The sequence below is a fragment of the Podarcis liolepis genome (assembly GCF_965112155.1).
Source record: "Podarcis liolepis genome assembly, chromosome: 9".
Classification (NCBI taxonomy): Eukaryota; Metazoa; Chordata; class Lepidosauria; order Squamata; family Lacertidae; genus Podarcis; species Podarcis liolepis.
This window is the reverse complement of record NC_139564.1, coordinates 38035283-38055613: the sequence shown is the minus strand read 5'-3', so window position 1 is coordinate 38055613 and position 20331 is coordinate 38035283. Positions and strand designations below refer to the sequence as shown.

The 20331-nt window shown below is 39.6% G+C and overlaps 1 protein-coding gene across 22 annotated transcripts in view; it reads left to right on the top strand.

The window, feature by feature from the left end:
* NR3C2 (nuclear receptor subfamily 3 group C member 2) overlaps nt 1-20331 on the top strand; it is a 136912-nt gene that overhangs the window by 79534 nt on the left and 37047 nt on the right. For 11 of the 22 annotated variants that reach the window (XM_083519929.1, XM_083519921.1, XM_083519928.1 and 8 more), the window contains one exon: nt 1815-1954. In XM_083519929.1, the coding sequence (XP_083376055.1) occupies nt 1815-1954 (140 nt within the window). Of the gene's footprint in view, nt 1-1814; nt 1967-20331 lie in introns of all 22 variants that reach the window. The other 11 variants (XM_083519920.1, XM_083519933.1, XM_083519917.1 and 8 more) reach the window with 1 other exon arrangement.

The window sequence follows — 20331 nt, the reverse complement described above, 5'->3', positions numbered from 1 at the left end:
TCCCAACATCAGGGTCTTTTCCAGGGAGTCTTCTCTTCTCATGAGGTGGCCAAAGTATTGGAGCCTCAGCTTCAGAATCTGTCCTTCCAGTGAGCACTCAGGGCTGATTTCCTTAAGAATGGATAGGTTTGATCTTCTTGCAGTCCATGGGACTCTCAGGAGTCTCCTCCAGCACCAGAATTCAAAAGCATCCATTCTTCGGGGATCAGCCTTGTTTATGGTCCAGCTCTCACTTCCATACATCACTACTGGGAAAACCAGAGCTTCAACTATACGGTAGTTAAAGTGCTTACAGGAAGCTTTTAAGCAATTGCCATCAGAGGTGGGGAGACTGCTATACTATCGTTGGCTTGCATTGCTGAAAGAGTGGAGAAATCACTTGCCTGCTAGGGATGGTGGAGAAATTCAATTCAGTACACATTTAACACAGAACCCACCAAACTTTCAGTTTCCAAAATAATATGTGAACCAATATACATATAACCTTCAAAATTTGCACTTACCAGAATGCTATTTGGAGTGGTGTATGTGTATACAAAGACAGAAATATTCTAGTGAAATTTTGTGAGTCACTAATTTTAAGGTTTTTAATCAGGCCGTGACTAATGGACATACTTGAGTAGAACTTTTCAGTGCACTCATTTAAAGAACTACTCAGGTGTAAGTTACATTGAATTTAATGGGACTTGCCCCCAGGCAAGTGAGTATAGTAGTAGTAGTAGTAATAATAATAATAATAATAATAATAATAATAATAATAATAATTTATTTATACTCCGCCCATCTGGCTGGGTTTCCCCAGCCACTCTGGGCAGCTTCCAACAAAATATTAAAAATACAATAAAACATCAGACATTCAGATGTAATTTGGTTTGGCATTAATCTCCACATTTAATGCCTGTGCATTTGATCTTCATAAAAAATGTTTCTAAAGCATATGCTGTTTTTTTCTTAATGGATAGCCTACTGTAATGTGTAAATGCATTCTTCATATGTTTCCTTGGTGATTTTGAGGAGATAAAGGAAGTAGGTTCCAAGGAGGAGTTGGGTTTTTTGTGATTGCAGTTTTTGTAAATTGTAAGTTTTCAAAACTATTTTAAAGTTGTATTTTAAATTGTTGTAATCCACCCTTGGGCATTAGGGTGAAGGGCAAGTAATAAATTAAAATGATGATGGAGTTTGTGGCACTCATTCAGTCTGACTGCACTTGAACATTTGATAATTCATGGTTCATCACGATATGAATGAGCTCAGCATCCTGCTGTGCTGCGCTGCTCCCCTGCTCTTTCTGTAGCTGTGAGGAGGAATTCAGACATTTTCACTTTTATTTTTGCTTAACCCATTTGTCATGTCATCTGAACCCACTAATCTCTGATTGATCTTAACTACGGTTTAATTGAAACAAGCCAGCTTCAAACTGTGGCTTATTATAATCTGACTTGTTTCAATAAACTATAGTTAAGATTAACCAAAAATTTACAGTTTAGATGCAACACTTAAATGTGACTAATCATAAGCAAAGGTTTATGATCTCACAGCAGCTCTGGAGGAGAGCCTGAAGGAAAACTAGGCTTGTTCCCTTAATGATAATCCATAACGATAGTTTACTGTGACATTCAAAAACAGTCACTGTGTGTTTATGGGTGGTTTTCATATTACAAGTGAAATCTATCAACACAAACAATGCCAATGTCAAGGGGTTGTGGCTCCCTAAATTCATGACCCTTATTGAACACACATAACAATGAATTGGAGATTATTTGTGGCACGTATGACTTGAATTGATCAAACTTGTTTTTTCCCCTCCCTCATAGCTCCTCATTGAGAAGTGTGTCGTCTGGATCCTCAAGACCTTCCAAAGTCTGTTTGGTGTGTGGAGATGAGGCATCTGGGTGTCATTATGGAGTAGTTACCTGTGGCAGCTGTAAAGTCTTTTTCAAAAGAGCCGTGGAAGGTAAATCCTCATGTGGGTTCTTCTTTTATATTCTTTCTTATATGATTATAAGGAATTTTCATTGCATGTTCCACAATGCCTTTAACCTTAAGAACTATCACTTTAAAATGATTCAAAAGATGTATGCACCATCAGCTTTATCTACAAAACACCTGGCCGCAGTCTGCTGTATGCCTCTAAGCTTTAATTCACATTTCCATAACTTTATTTTAAACCCTGATTTGTTTCATCTGCTAGAAGAAGTAAATAATTTTTCTGTAGCCACAAATAAACATGTCCAAACCTTTCATAAGCTGGAGGGGGATTCTGGGTAGAGTCAGGCAGATGATGCATCCAACTGTTCTTCAGAAATCCATAAATAATAACAAATGTAGCTTAAAGCTAATTTATGCATGGTAGTTATACAATCATGAACCCACCCTTTTAAGATTGATAAGCATTTGCATTCTCCTTCTAAAAAAGAAATGTTTAGGCCTGGGGAGGAATCTACTTTTCATTAAGAAGCATGGGTTTCAAGTGCCTGGAAATAAGTGATTTGTTTTTTAAGAAGGCATTTCAAGAACGCATACTTGCCTCTAGTTCTCACTCTGAAAACCATCTTTTGGACTATTCTGTATCCCCTACTCTTTTTCACTCATTTGCTCCAGCTTCATTTGACAGTCCTGTCCCTTTATCCTGGCAATTTCTCTCCACTTTCTGTCCTGTTCTTGATCTTAGTTAACACACCTTCCCTTCCGTAGTGTTGTGTCCTGCACTATATTAGACTGTTCATGCCATTCAACTGTACCTATCAGTATAAAGGTTTAAAGGTGAAGGGCTGGAAATAGAACAATTCAGCAAAACAGAGTTTTCGGGTAACTAATTTTCCTCTAGAGTTATGGACTTGAATTCTGTGCCTCTGTCTTCCTACTAAGAAGTTCCGCTGGATGTAATGGGACTCAAAGTGAGTGTGACTGAGGTTACTATCTTAGGGTGTTTAATGATGACACACTGTTGAAAAGTTCAGCATTATAAAGTTCATTGGAATACCCAAATTTATTGAGTGGAAAAACTCACTACTAGATGATGTGAGACAGCATATTCTATTTTACCAGGTGTTTCTTATATGGATAAAAGGAGAAAGAGAAGCAGGCTGCTGCTTTGAGTGACAGGCACATTGTCCTCCTAACCTCCAACTCTGCCTCTGAATGTATCTTTGGCTCAATGTAGATGTCAAGCTTAACTATAGTTTGGCAGGATGTCTGAATTGCAGTTGGCTAGAAGAATAGAAGAATCTGATTTGGGTTTGTAAGCAAGGGCAGTGTTATCTATGGACTGGTGTGATGTCTGAATTAACAAGTCACATTTACGGCCATCACTCTGCAGTGACTGCTGCATGTGGAAACAGGAGTGAATTTATGAAGCTGAACACTGAGATAATGAAATGTGAAAGGGGTTGTCTGGTGTAAATTTGGAAGCTTATACTGTGGTTTGAGCGCTAGAATTATGGTTAGAGATGCAAACCATGGTTTGGGGTGATGTCTCAGGGTTGAATTTGTGTTTATATGCATCCATGTATATTCCTTTGTGGGAGCTTATTGGTATAGGGACCCAGAGGCAGATTAATAGCTCTCTGTCCATCTTGTATTCAAAACTTTTGCAATTACATTGGTACCTCAGGTTACAAACACCTCAGGTTACAAAGACTTTGGGTTACAGACTCCGCTAACGCGGAAGTAGTACCTCGGGTTAAGAACTTTACCTCAGAATGAGAACAGAAATTGCGTGGTGGTGGCATGGCGGCAGCGGGAGGCCCCATTAGCTAAAGTGGTGCCTCAGGTTAAGAACAGTTTCAGGTTAAGAATGGACCTCCAGAACGAATTAAATTCATAACCAGAGGTACCACTGTACTTGTCATGTTTGTTTTGCTACCTTTGGAATTGACAATTAATTTAATTTAAGCATCCCAGAAAAAAAATGAAAGAAAAAAGAGGGAAAATAGAGCTTAATCTAACAAAAATATTAGATTCACAGAATCGGTATGTTTTCAGATTCCCCCTCCCACTCATTTGCCAGCAGATATTCTCCCACAGTTTCAAAGTGATTCTGCATCCTGTAGTGACTAGAGAGACATACGGTGGCAATGTATACAAGGGTGACTAGAGTACTTCTTTTCAGTGGTTTTCTCTATGTATTTTACTTGGGCATTATGCTACTGTTGACCATTTCTAGCCTCTAGAGTTTAAATTTACTTTTCTGTCAGGAAAAAGTATAGCAGACCTGCAACTTATGCACACTTAAGTTGTGCCCATTCAGCTTTAGGTGCTTGGCAGAATAAATCAAAAAATTAAAAACGAGGTAGAAAATAAGAGAGTATCCATGGGGGTGGGGGACTTTGGCAACCCCAACTGCCATTGCACCAAGTGTGTTTTGACGATACATAATTTTGGCTTTAGGCGCTACCCTGGAATGTAAGCTCCACATAAGTTGTGGGTCTGCTCCATGTAGCAATAGTCTGATCTTGTCTCCTCCGACTCTAGCTTCCCTCCTCATCTAATGAGATTTTAGCCACATTCAAATACTGTGCTAAAGATGCAGCAGAAGAGAGGCATGATTGCTTGCGTTCACCTGTTGACTCTACCTTTCTCCCCTAGTTATTCCTTTTACTAACAAAATTGAGATTGTACGTTCTTCAAGACAGAGATCTGTATAGTTTGCTTACACTACTCTGTAAGGTGACATGTAGGACAGTAATGCTATATACATAATAAACTTGGCAAAGAACATTTATGAGAGATATTAATTAAAGGCAAGCCTTTACGATGGCTCATTTACAAGTTGTTAGTGATCAGTGTTCAGTTGTTGCTCATCACTTGTTGCTACAGACTTGTGTGAACTACATAGCAACAGCACAGTCAAACTGAAAGCTTGGAAGGTGTTAGGTGCATAGTACAGATGGAATAAGCTTAGTCTGTTACCTGATTAAAGCCCTTCATTTTAAAAAGGGGCAAGGAGCGAGTTACCATTTTAGCTGATTCAGCAGCACAGTTAGCTACAAACAGAAGCTGCTTAGGATGGTGGTGTATTTTTTTTTAATGACATCAATTTTTCTACTCAAATTCAGAAAATACTATCTTGTGTGTTTTGTTTTCGAGAATTACTGGTGTTCATTAGCTAGACGAGGTTTTCGATGCAGCGCTAGCATAGACTTGGTGTTTGCAGTGGGGTGGGGGTTGAAGTTGCCTATTAGCATTCTCTGTCTCTCATTAGGTTTACTATCTGGGTGAACACTTGTTTGGAGTAACCCTCCCCTCCAGCTACTGGGGCACATTAGAGATCCTGTATCACCCATCTCTGCGCTCTCCGTCTGCCTGATCTGATAGTGGTGATCTCATAGAATCATAGAGTTCGAAGAGACCACAAGGGCCATCGAGTCCAACCCCCTGCCAAGCAGGAAACACCATCAGAGCACTCCTGACATATGGTTGTCAAGCCTCTGCTTAAAGACCTCCAAAGAAGGAGACTCCACCACACTCCTTGGCAGCAAATTCCACTGTCGAACAGCTCTTACTGTCAGGAAGTTCTTCCTAATGTTTAGGTGGAATCTTCTTTCTTGTAGTTTGGATCCATTGCTCTGTGTCCGCTTCTCTGGAGCAGCAGAAAACAACCTTTCTCCCTCCTCTATATGACATCCTTTTATATATTTGAACATGGCTATCATATCACCCCTTAACCTCCTCTTCTCCAGGCTAAACATGCCCAGCTCCCTTAGCCATTCCTCATAAGGCATCGTTTCCAGGCCTTTGACCATTTTGGTTGCCCTCCTCTGGACACGGATCTCTGGATCTCAGACATGAGGAGGAGGAACCTCCAGAATGGATGTTCTGGGAGACTTCAACATCCATGTTAAGGCTTACTTGTCAGAGGTAGAGGTAATTCAGGATTGTCATGGCAGCCATAAGGTCATGGGGCTGCCTCCAGTTGTCAGTGGCCCAACATGTGCTAAAGGTCATGCTATGGTATGGGAATGAGGGGGATTTTTCTTCTCTCCTTTCATGGCCAAATCACTTTTGAATGAGATTTAGGCTTGCCGTGTCTTCCTCTCTCTGCATGGGTGAGAGAACAATCCAATTTCAGGTTGATGGGTCCTAGAGAGAGTTATGAGAGCACTTGCAGTATTTCCATTAGCATGGCTGGTGGTCCTGTCAAAGCCCTGGTTGCTTTGTGGATTGTGGAAATGACTCAGTTGATATAATTGCTCCTAAGCTCCCTTTTGGTGCTTCTGGTTTGCCCTCTTGGTTTACAGGCAGATATGAGTGGTGTATGAGAACAGACAGTGATGGGAATGCAAGTCAGAAGTGGATCCAGCAAAACACAATGAAGAGCTCATCTCAGAGTCTTCTGTGACTTTATTTGCTAAGCACTTGGAAATTTGCATCCTTAATAATTTGCATGCCACTTCATTGCCATTAAATGGGTCTCTAGTGAACTGGGATTAATTTCAGTTATTGAGGCCTAGGGACATAAACAAGGTGCTTGGAAGAGTACAGCGTGCCATCTTTTTGCTTGACCGTTGCTGCTTCTGGCTCATAATATTGAGCAGGAAGTAATAAATACCTGCTTGCTAGAAGGTGAGTTCTGAACCATCTTAAAGGACTATTCCAGCTCTTAGCCAAATGTCCAATGTAATATTTTTGGAAAGTGCTCAAGTGGATGGTTGTTGTGCAAGACTTGGATGGCACTGATTATCTAGATCCATTTCAGTGTACTTACAGGGTTGAACTTTGCACTGAAAAGGCTATTTGCAGATAAACAGTGATTTGTACACTAATAGTTACCTTGGCTGTGAACATGGATAAGTGGGAAGGCTATTTGTAGGATTGGCCAGAGCAGTCTAGGATCTCTATTATTAGAAAACCGTAAGTCTTGGTGAAAAATAATGCAGGGTCCTACTGCTCCCCTCCCACTCTATCCCCCCCCCCAACATTTTCTTTAGTCTATGTGGATGAACCTCAGAACTCTGGGTGTCATTAGGTAATTTAGGCTGGAATGGGAGTTGTCTTCTTGATCCTTGTGCATTTTCTTTCTCTTTTTCCTTTTTTTCATATCTGGGACCAATGGATTGCAATCTTTGTCTGTGCATTTGGAATGAACATAATCTTTAAAAAGGAAAGGCAACTTTATTAATCTCTGTGTCTGGGAGTTTCACATTTCTCCTAAATGTAATTTGATACCTGAAGCCAAGAACTCAATCATTCATTCTCTGCCACATGGATCCAGAAATAAGACACTTCTGTTAGCCTGTGCACCGCATAATGCATGCAAATGCTATGCTTAACAATGCTAGCTGAAATTGTGAAAGTGATAGGTGCTTATTTGCTCTGATATTGTGTCATTATAATGATATACTATTGGGAGAAATTAATAACAGCACTCATTGTTTAGTATGCACTAGCACGTAAAATCAAAAGCTAATGAAAGCCAACACTGTTGGAAAGTAATAATCTTAGACTTGCCATCATAAAACAGAATAGCCTAGCAGTGAGGAGAAATTTCTGCAGAATCAAACATAAAATGCCAAATTGAAAGATGGGAACTTTACAGGCTTTGGGAATTGGGACGGATATCTCATATTTGTTTTCCCACTGGGTCACCTTGTCGGTACTTGTGTGCTATTCAGTTTGAAACATAAGAGGAAGCCATTTTACAATAATATGCCTTTATACTGATTACAGGCACACAAATGTCTCTATCCCCAATAAGAGTGTGACATTTAGTCTTGATTTATTAGAACCAATTGAAATGTGATTTATTGCTTGGTCTCTGCTTTACTCTTTCACAATTAATTTGTTGAGGACACAGTATCCCCTAGTTTGGAAAATGTTAAAACCTTGCAAGTTAGAAATGCGAAGAAAGGGGTGGGCGTGGCTTGTTGGAAAGTTAAATGGCAGCATAATTCTGTGTCTCCAATCGCCCTGGGACAAAATCTAAGCAAAGTGGATCATATTGACATCTAATCAAAAGTTTTATATAGCCTCGGCAAGGAGATAATTCAAGGTATACATGGACCAAAAAGCAAACCTTCAAGGTTAGTTAGAGGGAGCTTTATCTGAGGCTTCAGAGGAGGCCTCAGACACTGACATGGCTAAAAGCATCATGAAAGCCCCCAAAGGCAGGAAAGTAGTTGCTACAATGGAGGAGGCCAGAGATGCAGATGTGTACATTAATAAAATAAGGCAAGCCCTAGCCTTGGACTGGAGAGCAGCCCTAGCTCCACTTGAGAAGAAATTCAATTTGCTATCTGACCAACTGTCAGGTGTTTCTAAAACTGAATATGATGCACACAATCTTGCTCTAACCACCTAGTCTGCGATCCAGCTCTTACAAATGGAGACTGAACATTTAGCTGTGAAGCTGGAGGAAGAATCAGACAGGGACAGGAAGAGAAATGTGAAGGAATAACTGATGCTGGAAATGAACTTTTAAATGTTGCAGGATGTAGAACACATATTTGGCGCAGTTTGGGAGGGAGCCTGCCAAACATATTGCTCCCGCAATATGATGGCATGGCATTTGTGCAGCATAACATTTGACCCAATATCTGGCTTAGTTCATGGTGATCATATGTAGAGCCATATCTTTTCTCTAGCTTTCTGGAGGGCTGAGGCAACACAATGACTGGGACAACAAAGGTGGGCAGTTTGAAATGAGCATGGTCAAACACACATGAGAAACTGTCATAGGGTTTCCTCTGTGGCAGTGATGATGGCATATAATTCCTACTTTTCCATCACCATTGCATCTGTGAACTGTTGGCCAGCAGAGTAGTCCTGAATGGTAAAGAGACTCAACTGTTGTAATGTATCTGCATGCCTTAAAAATAATAATGCATTTTGATACATTTGATACAGAAGAAAAAACGGAAAGTAATAAACAATAGGAAAAAAGAGTTACATATTCTATTACATTCAAAAATACAATCATTGACAGACTTCCCTTCCTTGGTTCCTTTTATATTCCACTTCCTCTCACATATTCTTAGTTTCCCCAATCTTTCCCATTAATTCTAGTTCTGGGCCTGCCTTTTAATATAATTAGAAAACTTCAGATGGTGCATTTAAAAAATAAGCTGAGCCTCCCCCAATGCCCACTCACTGGTGCAATTGTAGGGAAGAGCTCAGAAGCTTTCTGATTAACTATAATTTATCCTGAGCTCTGTCCCTTCATTTTTTTTAAAAAAATAGATTAATATTTATCCCACCCATCCCTGGATAGCAACAGTAGTCAGTGGGGTGACGCCACAGCCCTTACTTGGCATCACTGCCTATTGAGAGGGAGAGGTCAAAGGTCAAGGCGGAGGCATGGTCAGCACAGTGCAAACTCAGTGGTGGGAGCACTGATGATGCCAGTGATGGGAGGTCAGGCAACTACTGCCTCCCTGCCCTGCTGCTGGATAACATTCTGAGAGCACTGACCAGTGTTTAAAAGAACATTTACAACTTATACCAGGACTCCCAAGCATCATGCCTGCATATAGCAGTTCAGTGCCTAGTTGCAGTGGTGGACTGACTGAGGGCTAAGAAGCTGACAGAGACATCGATGACAGATGATTCCTCTAGATGAGTGAAGTCTGGAGTGGGTTTATTTGACAGTGTTCTCTTGGCTGAGGAACGCTCTTCTTAAAAAGGCTTGCTTGGTGGTCCCACATTAAAAAAAAGAATTCTCCCAAAAAATGCTACCAACCATATATATTTACCTCTGAACATTGATGGTTGTTGCTTGCTTTTCAGCTAACATGAAGCGTTTGGGGCTGTTTTGTGTATTGTTATCCATTTCTATATGCCTAACCTCTGTTTTACTTTCTGGCGCTGGTTTGGACTTCAGCATTGAATTGATTGTATTTTAGTGTGTTCTTAATTTTGTGTTACATTTAAAGTGTGAATGTCTTCTAGAGAATTCATTTTGTGCAGTGACAAATAAGGTTAAATGTATTAACAATCGAGATAAAATGCCACAATAGTTTTACCACTACTCTGTGGTAAACAATGTATGTAAACAATACTCTGAAACAATATGCACAAATTTATATTAGATGTAAGCCTTCTTATGAATCCTTTGCTGGAAGCAGCCTTGGCTACAAACTACACAATGAATGAATAAGATATATTTTTCAGATGCATGTTGCAACTGATGTATCAACAAGCTATATTTCCATTAAGGAAAAAGTCTGGTATTCAGACTACATCATGACTAGTAGTCACAATATAGCCTTCTGATCCATGAATTTTTCCAATCTTCTTTTCTTATTATAGAATCCTATAATAAAGCTAGGTGTCTTCTTTTTCTTGTCCTGCTTGTCAAATATAGGGGTTTCACAATAATACTATTTCAAAATTTAATCAAGTGTTTAAGTAGATTGAAGTCCTCACATTATTTCAAATTGCTGTACTTATTTTCAGCATTTTCAGAGTTGGAACAACTTATTTTCAGCATTGTATATGAATACTTTCTATGAATATCACCAGCTGCTGCTTCTTTTAGCAGGGCTCTTAGCATTAATAGCTTCATGGCTGCTTCTACTTCTTCTTGTTGTTGTTTTAAAAGCTGTTGAAAATCTTCCTGCCTGCAGTTTGTAGAGGCCTTCAACTAAAGAAGTTGGCAAAACTATTGTCCCTTAACAGGAGACACACACACTTAAAACAAAAAGTGACTGACAGGCTAAATCAGGGTTAATTGCTTGGCTAAATGCATTGTTGTAAGTTAACTTGTGCCCATTTAGAGGTGTCAGAAACATGGAGTTTGGCTTTGAGCCCTTCTGTGTGTTGGCATAGTAGGCATTAATCATTATACTCATTACCAGGGTTAACTGACCACTTCCAAGCAATAGTGAAAATTGAGGCCATCAGTCTTTCTTGTTAAACCAGAAAGAGAGATCTCTCACACATTGTATTAATCATTAGCTCACAAATTGTGCAACATTTATGCTTGATTTTCTTCTGCTAGGAACAAACTTTATCTTCTTTTTCCTCCCTCCGCCTTGTATATGTCTATCTATAAATGCTATCTTAATTATGTTGGGTTAACCTCTGTCACATCTACATAACAAATAATAATAATAAATGAACTCGTTACCTAATTGAAGTACAAGCACTTGTTCTAGACATCAGTATTCATTAAGTCCTACTGCCAGATTCAATAGCTGTAGCTGGAATTGGTCAGTCTGATTTCCTGATATGAAGCAACATTTTCATGGAGATTGTTACTTCTGCACTTCTTTTGTATTTTTACTTCTTTGTGTGTGATCAACTTGTGTTACAGTATCAGTGTCTCAGTTTGGAATGTCTCAGTTTCATTTGGAACGAAGTTTGATGAATGGAACAGTTAAACATCAGGACCAACAAAATGAGTAGATTAGTCAAAGAACATGATACTTCCTTTTAAATTATTTCTGTGAGAGGCCTTGAAACAATGCTCATTGCCTTACTACCATGAAGAAGATTAATCTCTTAAAGCTGAGATTTCCCAACATCTGAAGTACTGAGACAAACAAAAAATAATCTGAAAGTTGTCTTTTAAAGTGCTTTCAGTACCCCTGGTTATTAGATAGGAGAGCAACAGATATTTCATAACTAATATTTGTTCATGTTCCTGGGTTTTAAAAAAAACAAAACACCCTCTAGTTTCATTGACAATTTTAGGAAATGGCCTTGTATGAAATGAAGTAAGGACATAAACTCTTTGTGAATGAGATATTGTTTAAAACCAAGAACTTTTCCAAGCAAGTGGAGAATTGCTATATTTTTAAACAGGTTTTTGTTTGCTTGTTACATTTCTCTGTTTAGCTGGCCTTTGCACGATTTGAGTTTGGCACCGTATTTTAGGGGTTATTAAAAATTCGGTGATGCGGTGGGGTTTTTGTGTTGGCATAAGGAGTGGAGCCAAAGAATTGGAATGTGATTGTTGTTCCATACGTTTCCTGCATCTTCTGTTGTTTCAACAATACTTGGCAAACAGAAAAACTAAGAGCAGCCTGTAGAACGTTATTATTTAGTCTAAGAAACTGAACACACTCTTGAGCTGCGATAAGCATGCCTGTGTTGGGGGGAATTATCTAGGACTGATGATGACAAATAAATGAATTAAAATGAAGACAAAATTTTTAGTAAAAATGCTCACTTCTTTCTTTGAGGTTGTTTTCCTGCTGGTCTAAGCATATATATATAGTAGGGACGCTGTGGGTTAAATCACAGAGCCTAGGACTTGCTGATCAGAAGGTTGTCGGTTCAGATCCCTGCGACAGGGTGAGCTCCCAATGCTCAGTCCCTGCTCCTGCCAACCTAGCAGTTCGAAAGCACATCAAAGTGCAAGTAGATAAATAGGTACCGCTCCAGCGGGAAGGTAAACAGCATTTCCGTGTGCTGCTCTGGTTCGCAAGAAGCAGCTTAGTCATGCTGGCCAATAAAGCGAGATGAGTGCTGCAACCCCAGAGTCGGTCACGACTGGACCTAATGTTCAGGGGTCCCTTTACCTTTACCTTTAAGCATATATTGCTTGTATGGAAATAGTAGAAAGGCAATGAGTAATTACATATGCAAGTACTGCTGTTTAATATTTACTTAATGCCAGAACTGTGTAAGGCATTGCAGTGATATGAGCCATACCCTGGAGGCTTATGTGGCACCCCAGACATAACAACATGCTAAACATACTTTCTTTCTTAGGATAATGGCATTCCAAGTGATAGAAAGTGACTGACTTCATTTGCAAATAGAATAACTTTGATTCCTCACTTTCCCTTGCTCACCTGCTTTAGTGCATTTGCATAGGAATACTTTAAGTACTGCAATCATCTCTGTGCAGTATTGTAGAAAAACAATTTCATTCTGTTTCTCTATGTGCAATATGCTACAATTGACCTTTCTGGATTTGGGGCTCTTCATTTTATAAGCATTAGAAACTGTGATTTATTTATTTTTTAAAAACCCTACAAAACTCCACCACAGAAATGATGCCTTTTAAAGTGTGTCATGTCTCTCCCCGCCCCCGCCCCTGCAATGTTGGTTTTGGCTACTTTCCAGCTTTGAGAACCTCACACTGCTTCAAGAGTGTACATAAGTGGGAACATACTAATCAGTTATATGAAATATTTTACTACGTTTCATTATAATCTACTTACTAAAGTGGAAAAACCTTTTTAGCACGCTAAATTCATTTGCTCTAATTTTTGTTTGATTTAGTGCATGTGGCATTTTCAAACACACCTCTTACTTAGCTAATTTTATCTGGTTCACAGCCATACTAAGAGAAATTCTTGATTACCACCATATTTTAAATCAGAATGCATTTTAATGCAGTGCCGGATTTACGTATAAGCTAAACAAGCTATAGCTTAGGGCCCCACTCTCTTGGGGGCCCCAAAAAAATTTAAAGGAAAAAAACCTGGATGTACATTTCCAAAATATAAGATAAAAAACAAATAAAATAAAACCTACATACAGCAACAGTGTTTTATTTTGTGTTGTGTAGGCTTTTGTGATGTAAGTAATGGGCCCCACCTGCTAGCCTGGTTTGCTCATTTCTATATATAGGGTGCCTACATTCTGCATGGACTGGTTGCATGGCAACATGTGCAAATTGCTTTAGATACCTATTAGGTCCATAAATTACCATATAGCATATATGCAGCACAAAAAACAGTGACAATTTGTTGTTGACAAAAGACAGCTGGACATAAAGGGCCCCATAATCTTCAGTAGCTTAGGGCCTCCTCAAACCTAAATCTGGCCCCGATTTTATGGAATATTTAAAAATGCATGTTTAAAAAGAGGATTGTGGTGTTGCCACAGCAGAACCCTTCACTTTAGGCTTCAGAATACCAGTTGCTAGAAACCAAGGGAGGGGACTGTGCTCTTGTGCTCGGGTCCTGCATCTTGGCTCCCCATAAGCATCTGTTTGGCCACTGTGAGAACAGGATGCTGAACTAGGTGGGTCACTGGCCCCATCCAGAAGGTTCTCCTTATGTTCTTACATAAGTTAATGATTTTGTGGTCCTGACATTTTTTGTCGAAACTGCAAGTCAGGTCCCCTGAAGCTGGTAGGCCCCAAGGCTCTAATGCTGGTAACATGCTTGGGCTGGAGAGTTCCAGTGTCTTAACCAATACCTTTCCATTCACTTCATTCTCAGGAGTGGGTCCACATGCAACCTCTGTTGTACACACACAGCTCTGTGTGACACTGAAGTGAATGGGGAAAGCTGGGATCATGCAGGAGTCTCTTTGTCTGATATGAATTACAATAGCACATGCTTGCGATAACTAAACATACTAACATTTTTCCCCTCAGCCATTTTATTGAAAAAGTTTTCACTGATAACAATGAACCCAAATCCCCCCATCCCACTCCATCAAGTAAAGTGCAATCACAAAATCAAATATGTAAGCTCGTCTTCCCCCACTTTCCCCTGTGCTACTAGGATTATGGCAAATATTTGTTTCCTACAAGGATAAAACTGGTGAAGGGGTCTACTCTTTTGCATTCATAATAGATAGACCAAGGTGATCCAATGCATGGGCCAAGGGCAGCATGCGGCCCTCAAGGCCTTTTTGGGTGGCCCTCGGCAACATTTGACATGCCCCCCGCCAGTCCTCACACTGCCTTCCCAAAGTTTTGTAGTGATTTTCTTGCTTTCAGAAGGATGTGGGAGGGCTCTTGGACCCTGCCAGAGACTCACACCTCCTTTCCAAAGCCCTGTGCCTCGCTTACCCAGCTTTGGGAAAGCAGCATGAGAGCTAGGGTGGGTGGGTGCCAAATTTGGGTCTCACTCCCTGCCCCCCATGCAACAAGGCAGTGTGAAACCCATGGGTTCCATGTCAAAATATTCTTGCGATCAAATTGGTATGAAAAATTGGACCACTCTAAGATAGACTATGGTAAATTGTTGTTTCCTCCTCTTTCAGTATATGCTTCTGGTGGTGATGAGAAAGGAAGCTCAGGGTGGTAGTCCTACTGAACATACTTGTCCAAAGAGTGTGACCTTTTCTATATGATGTTAAACATCAAGCACTCTTGAAATGAGGCCCTGAATACCAAACTTCGCTTTGCTTTCCCATTTTGTTCTGTTGAGTTTCATCATTAAGTCTGCTGAATTATGTTGTTGAATTCAAACCTTCCTTCTCCACCCCGTTACTTCTGTGCTCACTCACAGTGTTCACTCACAAGAAGCTCCCTATTTGCCTCAAATAGCCAGTGTGGTGTAGTGGTTAAGAGCGGTAGTCACGTAATCTGGGTAACCGGGTTCGCGTCTCCGCTCCTCCACATGCAGCTGCTGGGTGACCTTGGGCTAGTCACACTTCTTTGAAGTCTCTCAGCCCCACTCACCTCACAGAGTGTTTGTTGTGGGGGAGGAAGGGAAAGGAGATTGTTAGCCGCTTTGAGACTCCTGAAGGGGAGTGAAAGGCGGGATATCAAATCCAAACTCTTCTTCTTCTCAAAGCAAGATGCATTTCTTGGGTGCAACAAAAGTTCTTCCATCCATTTAAAAAATCCCATTGCGGTGGAGCTCATCCAATGCACCTGTATCTATGGAGGCAGCCTATGAAATACATGGAGGCCACCGTGATAGAGCTGCTGTTGAATTGCAAATAGACCTTCCATTTTGGAATTCAGTGTAGACTTCTAAAATTTAAATGGTCTGACGAATGTATGCTAGAAACACTACAAATAACTTCCTGTATCTCTTGAACCATCCAAAGGAACAAGATAAAACCAGCATTTATCTTCCTGATAAAGTTACCCTAAATAAACAGAGTCCTTTTTTAGGCCTCATTAGGACTTGAAGCAAAGTTAAAGACATGCTTTGAAAGTCACCTTCAGCATAAGAAGGCTTCCTTTTTTATATGCATTTTGAACCCCCAATATAGTTGATGTGCCTCCAATTATTACATTATTGGCAACCTGTAAAAAATCATCCATCTTAAATCACTAGATCAGCAGATAGACGGATTTACTGGAGTATTTTAGTGGCACTGTTTAGGTATAATTGTTTCATAATCTACACAAAAGAAACAGAGGGGAAATGAATATTTGGAGCATGTTGAAAGACACATGCAAAAGAAGGAAAAACATCTACAAGGCCTGCTGAGAATACTGTAACAGCATAATTGTAGAAAATAGGAGGGAGGGAGCAAAGGAAGGAAGAAGGGGGCAAATACATATTAGAACAGAGATATAGAACAATCATGTGTTTGTTGTAATCTGATAATGGAATGGGCAGTATGATCTATGAAAGATAAAGCAGGAGAGGCAATGCCTTTTAATTGAAAATTTCTTATTTTGTTTTGTTAAAGTTTAACACATCCTGTTTATCAAACATTCACTGTTAACATAAATGGCCTCTCCTTCAGTATTTGTACAGATTATTCTAGCAGTTCTGTTCATTTAGCTCAGAGTATCGCCTGCTTTCTTCCTTCGCGTCCCTTTTGAAGGGAATATAGGAAAAATCTTTGTAGCTGAAAGTGCACAAGCATTTTGAGCTTCACAGGCACATTTGAACTTGTCTATGGGAAGAGGTGATGGAGGCAACAGGGCAGGGGCAGGCAAAGAAGAAAAGAAATAGGAATATCCACTAAAGATAAAAGATACGTGAATCTATAAAGTCCAACATATGCTGGCCCTATGAAAGCATGTTAAGTTATTGGTTCCTTTTGCTGAATGTAATGGAGGGAAACAGTGCCCCCCCTTCCTAGCATACTGCCTCTCATTGGTTTTCACATCTTCCCAGTGGGAATAGATAAAGCTATGTTACATCTTCTAAAGCACACAGGAGTGTTAATTAGTGTAAAGTGGTTGTGTAGTATTGTGAGTTTCAATATATTAACCATATCGGAGATCTGAAGTACTGAACTTCCTTGCTTATATGCATAATTACTTAGGTACCCATTTAATTGAGGCTTTTTTTTTTTTTTTGCACTGGCTGCCAATTCGCTTCCAGGCCTAATTCAGAGCACCCGTTTTGACCTATAAAGCCTTAAGCAGTTCAGGGCCGCAATACCTCAAGGACAGCCCCTCCTCATATTGCCTGCCCTGGGCCCTGCGCTCATCATCTGAGACCCTTCTTCATGTGCCCGCTTCACAAGAGGTCTGAAGCATGGCAACATGAGAACGGGCCATTTCTGTGATGATTCGCTGTTTGTGGAATGCTTTCTCCAAGGAGGCTTGCCTGGTGTTCTCATTACATATGTTTCTCTGTGAAAACAAAATTATATGAAATAAAATCCCACCATACTGAATAGAAATGATCAGCATGTTTCTGTACCTTAGATAGGTGTAATTTATGTGTCATTTTTTCTTGCAATAACTAAATTCAAAATAGAATTTGATTCAAGTGGTTGGTGCATCTTTCTAAATAGGAGAGATCTATGGGACTAAGGGTTTTGAGCCAGTGATGGTTGAACCCTATAGAGCTCGTCCTCTTTGTCCGGGACATTTTATTCATGCTTAGAACATGGTGAAAGAGAGCTGGATGGGCATATTGGAAATGTGCATATGTCTCCCAGTGCTTATTATTTATTTGCTTGTTTTATGCATTTGTATTTCCCTTCATCAATAGGAAGAGCTGTAGCTCAATGGTAGAACATCTGCTTTGCATGCAGACGGTCCCAGGTTCAGTCCTTGTCATCTCCAGCTGTATAAATTTTATTGAATGAATGAATGAATATGCCTGATGGTCTCTTGTTCTGCCTGTATATGTACCTCTGTGTGTATGTACACATAGAACTAAGGTGGGAAAGACCTCCCTATCTTAATACTCTTTGTAGAGATGCTACACCAACGTTGCGAGTGTACACTTTTGAACCGCTCTTGGGATGCAATTAGAAAAGAAGCCAGATAATATAACGTTAAACCACTTTGTAGTAATATTAGACAATGCCGCTTTATAAAAGAATATTTGCAGAAATAGTATCTTGGGGAGAAGATTGTTTCTGAAAATGAAAGTGGAAACTCTAGATGGTATAGAGAGTTGGAAGACTGAAGATGTGAAGTCAATGTGCATACTAATTATTATGAAATATCTAATTTACTTGGGAAAATGAGCCATATTCCTTTCATGCCTTGCTTAAACATTTGCTTTTCTCCTTTTAATTGTGTTATTTTAACATGTGCTTCAACAGAAAGGTGAAGAGTAGAAAAAATTATGAAACGGGGAATTAAAGTACTGTAATGAACAACTGATCTCTCCATCGTTGATAAAGATACTTTGGCTGCAGTTCCCAGTCCACTTACTTGAGAATAGTTCCATTTAGTCAGCAAAATAATAGAAGCCACGATATGGAAGGAGGAAACAGCAGAGATATTCAGACTAAAGCGAAAGTTAGAATAAGAGAGAAGCAGAGATAATGGATAAAAAAAGGAGAAAGAACACTGAAGATAAAATAAGTAGTAGAAGCAATCTAGGTCAGCAAAGAAAGATGAAATAAATGGTATAATCCACCAGAAACTTGTGCAAGCCCTAGGTAAATTGTGCTCAACCATTTTAGAAAGAAAATAACCTTAAAAGGAGTGACAAAGTAGTTGATTGAACTGAACGGGGGGAATATTATCACATGGTTTTAATGCAGGGGGAAAGTATATTAAAGTTGCATACGTATACACACTCTGGAATTAACTTGTGAGCATAGGTGCATGAGGCACTGTGTGAGGGTTCAGGTTTTTGGAGCCTGGCGTGTTTATTCAGATGATGTGAACCTTGTGCCTTGATGACTCAAAATAGGTGTAGTTGTTGGTTGGTTAATTAATTTACCGCTTAATGCCAAAATAGTCTTTTAAGTGATTTACAAAATATTTTTTAAAATTACACATTATAAAATACACCATAAAACAATCCCATTAAAACATTAAAACCTTTAATCATTAATGTTGGTGGTTAAAATATGCAATGAAATAATCCTCAGGTACACTGTGTCATGTATTTTCTCTAGGGTCCTCAGGCCTCTTGATTTAATTCTCTCTTTAGCTTGTTTAGCAACATGAAGTTGTTTCTGGTTATGGCCATATTGTTGCTGATGCTCCCCTTTGTTTATAAAAATAACTAATGCTTATGGGTGTAATTTCCTTCTACAATACCAGGTGGGCTTTTGTTTAGGAATGCCGTGGTCGCGATGATAATCTGTCACTCTGGAGCTGGGTGGCAGAGGCACCTGCATCCCAGGCAGGATCAGGGCCCCCTGAAGGTAAATCAGCAGTCTTAAGACATCTTTGGAACAGGAGACTAAGCATCTCACCAGAAAAGGATGGCTTCTCAGGACAGGAGTGGAAAGCAAATGGCTGATAATTCCAAGAGAGGTTAATCCAATAGCAGAGAAATGTAGCAGAGAATACATGGAAGGTGGTGTGACAAAGCTGGGAAAAGAATAAATGGAAGGTGGTGTGACAAAGCTGGGAAAAGAATAAATGGAAGGTGGTGTGACAAAGCTGGGAAAAGAATAAATGGGTTAACCTTGAATTAGACTACCTGTGACCTGAGAGTTCAGTGCTCAGTGTACTGAGTTCTATGCTAGCACAGTGAAAATGATCAGTGTGCAGGGAGAATGTTGATTATGAAGATACATTGTATGGAGACAGACTTTAAATTATGGGAGTATGAAAATCGGTTTGTGTGTGCATGCATGTATACACACAGAGAGATATTTGTGAGTGTGTGTGTTGTGTGCGTGTGATCACATCATCTTGCTATTTTTTTCTTGATTTTAAAACATTCTTTCCTCTCTTTTTTTCTTGAACAGACCTCTAGAAATTTACATTTGTTCATGACACAGCTGTGCAGGCTCTGATTCCTTTAAATCTGTGTGCTGCAACTCAGTAATTCCCAACCCCTCCCCATCCCCTCAAAAAAACAACACCAACTTTGCAAGCTTCTGGCACACCCTTGATCTACTTTTTGTAAATTACAATTAATTAAATTACTGTACATACACCTGAGCAATGCAGGCCATTATTTATTAGTTTACTGTTGCTACTGCATAGTCAGAATGCACTGGTTTAAACAGAATTGGGGAAGTTAATTATCACAAGCTTTAGTTTGCTCTAATAATAAGTAACCAGTTATGGAGAGAAACTGAACATAGGTGTAATATTTTATTAAGTGGTAGGAATTTGGGCATGTAGTTGAATTTGCATTGCAGAATTTCGAGGGACTGCCCTAATCTGTTTCCCGGGTTGTTCCAACCAGTTCAAGAGCAGTAAAACAAGGTTATGTAATTGACATGTGATGTAGCCTAAAATAGTGAGTGCAAACATAGGCTGCTGTTGCTGGGCAGTTGGCAACTGCTTTGAAAAAAAAATCTGTTCACTGTATAAGAGAGAACATTTTAAAATCGAAACATATAGCTCAGTTTTAAAAA